Below are 3161 nucleotides of genomic sequence, written 5' to 3'. Positions count from 1 at the left end.
ACGCACGGCGAGGCACGCGTCGCTGCTCCACTGGGCTCACGCGCTCCTGGCCGACACGCTGTCAGTCGCAACGTTCAACCGTCCTTCTTTCTGTTTCTTTTTTATTTCTTCTACGTAGATTGCTTGTGCCTTGACGTACAGCTCTACAGATGTAACGTTGCACATACCTTTCGGCAGCGATTGAGTTGTTGAGATGCCTATAAAAAGGACGACTCCATTCGTTCAGAAAGTAAAATCCACAATCCAAGAACCAAATACTCTTCCTGATCTAAGCCAAGAACCAATACTCTTGCTGATCTGTTGTCTTCTCGAGCTCTCTCAAGTCTTTAGGTGTACCACCGACCGATCGACCATGGAGGATGAGAGGAACACCCAAACCCAGTCCCACCAGGCCGGCGAGGCCGATCAGGTTGAGGTGACGGACAGGGGCTTCTTCAACCACCTCGTCGGCAAGAAGGAGGAGAAGGTCGGGCAACAGAAGCACGACGAGGCGGAGCTGGCCGCCGGCATGGAGAAGGTCTCTGTGGAAGAGCCCGCCGAGGTGAAGAAGGAGGAGCACGAGAAGCACGATAGCCTCCTCGCCAAGCTGCACAGGTCCAGCTCCAGCTCAAGCTCGGTAAGTGTAACGTTACATACACGCGTTTCTCTGTTTTACGCCTGCAAAGATTATTATGTGTACATGCTGACCTTGCGAGCGATCGTTCGTACAGTCGAGTGACGAGGAAGAGGAGGAGGTGATCGACGACAACGGCGAGGTGATCAAGAGGAAGAAGAAGAAGGGCCTCAAGGAGAAGCTCAAGGAGAAGTTGCCCGGCCACAAGGACGCCACCGCCGCCGAGGGCCAGCACGCCACGGGCCTGCCCGCGCCGGCGCCGCCCGCGGCTCTGCAGACCCACCACGACACCGCCGTCCCCGTCGAGAAGGTCGACGCCGACGTCAAGACGGAGGCGGTGCCCGAGGAGGAGAAGAAGGGGTTCCTCGAGAAGATCAAGGAGAAGCTCCCCGGCGCCCACAAGAAGCCGGAGGACGCTGCCGTCGCGCCGGCGGTCACGCACGCTGCCCCTGCGCCCGTCACGCACGATGGCCCGGCACCGGTGCACGCGCCCGCGCCGGCCGCGGAGGAGGCGGTGACCAGCCCTGACGGGAAGGAGAAGAAGGGCCTCCTGGGCAAGATCATGGACAAGATTCCGGGGTACCACAAGACCCCTGCAGCTGGGGAGGAGGACAAGGCCGCTGCACCCGCAGCCGACCACAAGACCAGCGCTTAATCTCGAGACTCCATCAGCAAGACCGGACCTTGATTCAGTGTTGGCGTGTGTTTTGTTCTGTTTTTGCGTTTTTAAGTTCGTGTCCTGGTGGTGGGAGGGGGTTGGTCGTCTTTGATTTGAAGGTCGCTACGTGTGTTTAGTTCAGGGTTCACACACGGGCTTCAGTTTGGTTCAGAGTCAGGCTCTGGGTGTCAAGTTTGTCTACGTGTATGTGTATTGGTTTATTGCTCGGCATTATGCCTCGGCATTAAAGATTTCCGCCCAGTACATGCTGTTGCATTTCTCCAATTACATATATTGTTCCGTGTATTCCATGTAAATTGTCGTTTAAAAGGTGCTCCCTAGATTCAGTGCTCCTCTCATTTTCTAAATAAAAAACAAAAACCATCTAGCTTACAAAAAAAAATCTGTCAGTATTCAAATGTTGCATCCTACAAGCATGCAAAATCCTATCCCTGGACTATTTAATTTCTAAGTTACAGAAAAATGAAAAAATCTGCCAATCTTTAGAGTTCTCAAAATATGGACAATCACTACACTCGGGTACATACCTTTTATTTTCGGGTAGCCAGGAATACAAAAGAAATCAATTTTAGAATTTGAACTTTGTTCATTGGCTACATCTGAAGAAATTAAGATCTGTAAACTTATAAATATAACTTTCAAAAAAATAGTAAAGAGAGAGTTTTTACGGTACCCTATACTGCATGTTGTAGTAAAGAATATCTCACCCTTGATTTGCTGAGGGTATGATAGACAATTCCATCTTTCCTAATTAGTCAGGAAAAAAACTTAAGGCGAGTATGATGGGACAAGTTCCCAGGTCGTATCTCCTTAGCCCGTCTCTACTCACGCCGCCGCCGCATCTTGCCGCCACCGTCGGCCAAGTCGCCCGCTCGTCTAACTTGCCGCAGCGTCGCCATCGTGTTCAACTCAGGTCGTCGCCACAGCCAGATTGCCCGATCGTCGAGCTTGCCACACCGTCGCCGCATGCGCGCTCCCGCCATCACCCGCTCATCGACTACGCCGCAGCCTCTCCGCGTCCTGATCCAGGAAACCTCGGTGTAAGTAAATACAAACTCAGAGATGAAGTTAGACTATATCAACAAGCTTTTTACTACCTCCATCCTAGAGCTTAAGGCTTTTTTTTTTTTTGAATAGTCGGACTAAGTAAGCTTGACCAAACTTTTAGAATAATCTATCATCAAATATAATATTTTGTAGATACTAGACGAAAATATATTTCATTATCTATTTAATGATATAAATTTTGTATTTTGCATGTTAATTTTTTGGTAAAAGTTTAATCAAACTTGGTATAGTTTGACTTTTGAAAAATAATATAATTCTTAAGCTTTAGGATGGAGTTAGTAGTTAAGATTAGAAATTCGATGTCTATTTCATAAAAAATTCCACCTGCACCAATCTCAATCCCCTGTAGATTCAATGGCTAGTTTCACCTTTTGTAAACCTCTGTAATAGTCTTTATTTATTTTCTCGTTGCATAGATGATGTTAGCAGATTTATAAACTGAATGTATAGGTTGATTGAGTCGTTGTGCAGATCCATCGTGAGTTAGACAGCATGTGGCAAACCATGTGAATAGTTTTCTTCTTTTCTTTCTGTCCATATGCTGATACTAGCACTTGAAACTGAATGTATATGGTGATTTGTAATGTGTTGCATATACTTTATGTCAAGTCGGAATCATTGTTAAATTGAGTATGGACTAAGTAGTTCAGTTTAGAAGGATAATCCTGAAGCAAATTATTCAAGCACTGAATGGTAGTGATATTGCATTATTCGTACTTGAAACATGTTAGTTTTATTACTACCAGACTTGTAATAATATAGCTTTGATGCATAACGTCATGGAGGGCATGGAGGACAATG

General features: G+C 47.0%; 1 protein-coding gene across 1 annotated transcript; it reads left to right on the top strand.

Annotated features, from left to right (window-relative positions):
* The first annotated feature begins 221 nt into the window (after positions 1-221).
* On the top strand, positions 222-1556 carry LOC124692891 (dehydrin COR410-like). Its single transcript, XM_047226334.1, has 2 exons — positions 222-616; positions 711-1556. The coding sequence occupies exons 1-2, from the start codon at positions 353-355 to the stop codon at positions 1266-1268; spliced, it is 822 nt and encodes a 273-aa protein (XP_047082290.1). The 5' UTR covers positions 222-352; the 3' UTR covers positions 1269-1556.
* Positions 1557-3161: the final 1605 nt, after the last annotated feature.

This window comes from Lolium rigidum, chromosome 2 (assembly GCF_022539505.1).
Source record: "Lolium rigidum isolate FL_2022 chromosome 2, APGP_CSIRO_Lrig_0.1, whole genome shotgun sequence".
In the NCBI taxonomy this organism is placed as follows: Eukaryota; Viridiplantae; Streptophyta; class Magnoliopsida; order Poales; family Poaceae; genus Lolium; species Lolium rigidum.
Note: the sequence above shows the minus strand (reverse complement) of the source record. Positions and strands in the feature narration are given on the sequence as shown.

Bases quoted from the DNA above. Each gene is read 5' to 3' on its own strand.
- LOC124692891 (XM_047226334.1), top strand. From the start codon at position 353: ATGGAGGATGAGAGGAACACCCAAACCCAGTCCCACCAGGCCGGCGAG. The intron at 617-710 runs GTAAGTGTAACG...TCGTTCGTACAG, and splicing joins CCAGCTCCAGCTCAAGCTCG to TCGAGTGACGAGGAAGAGGA.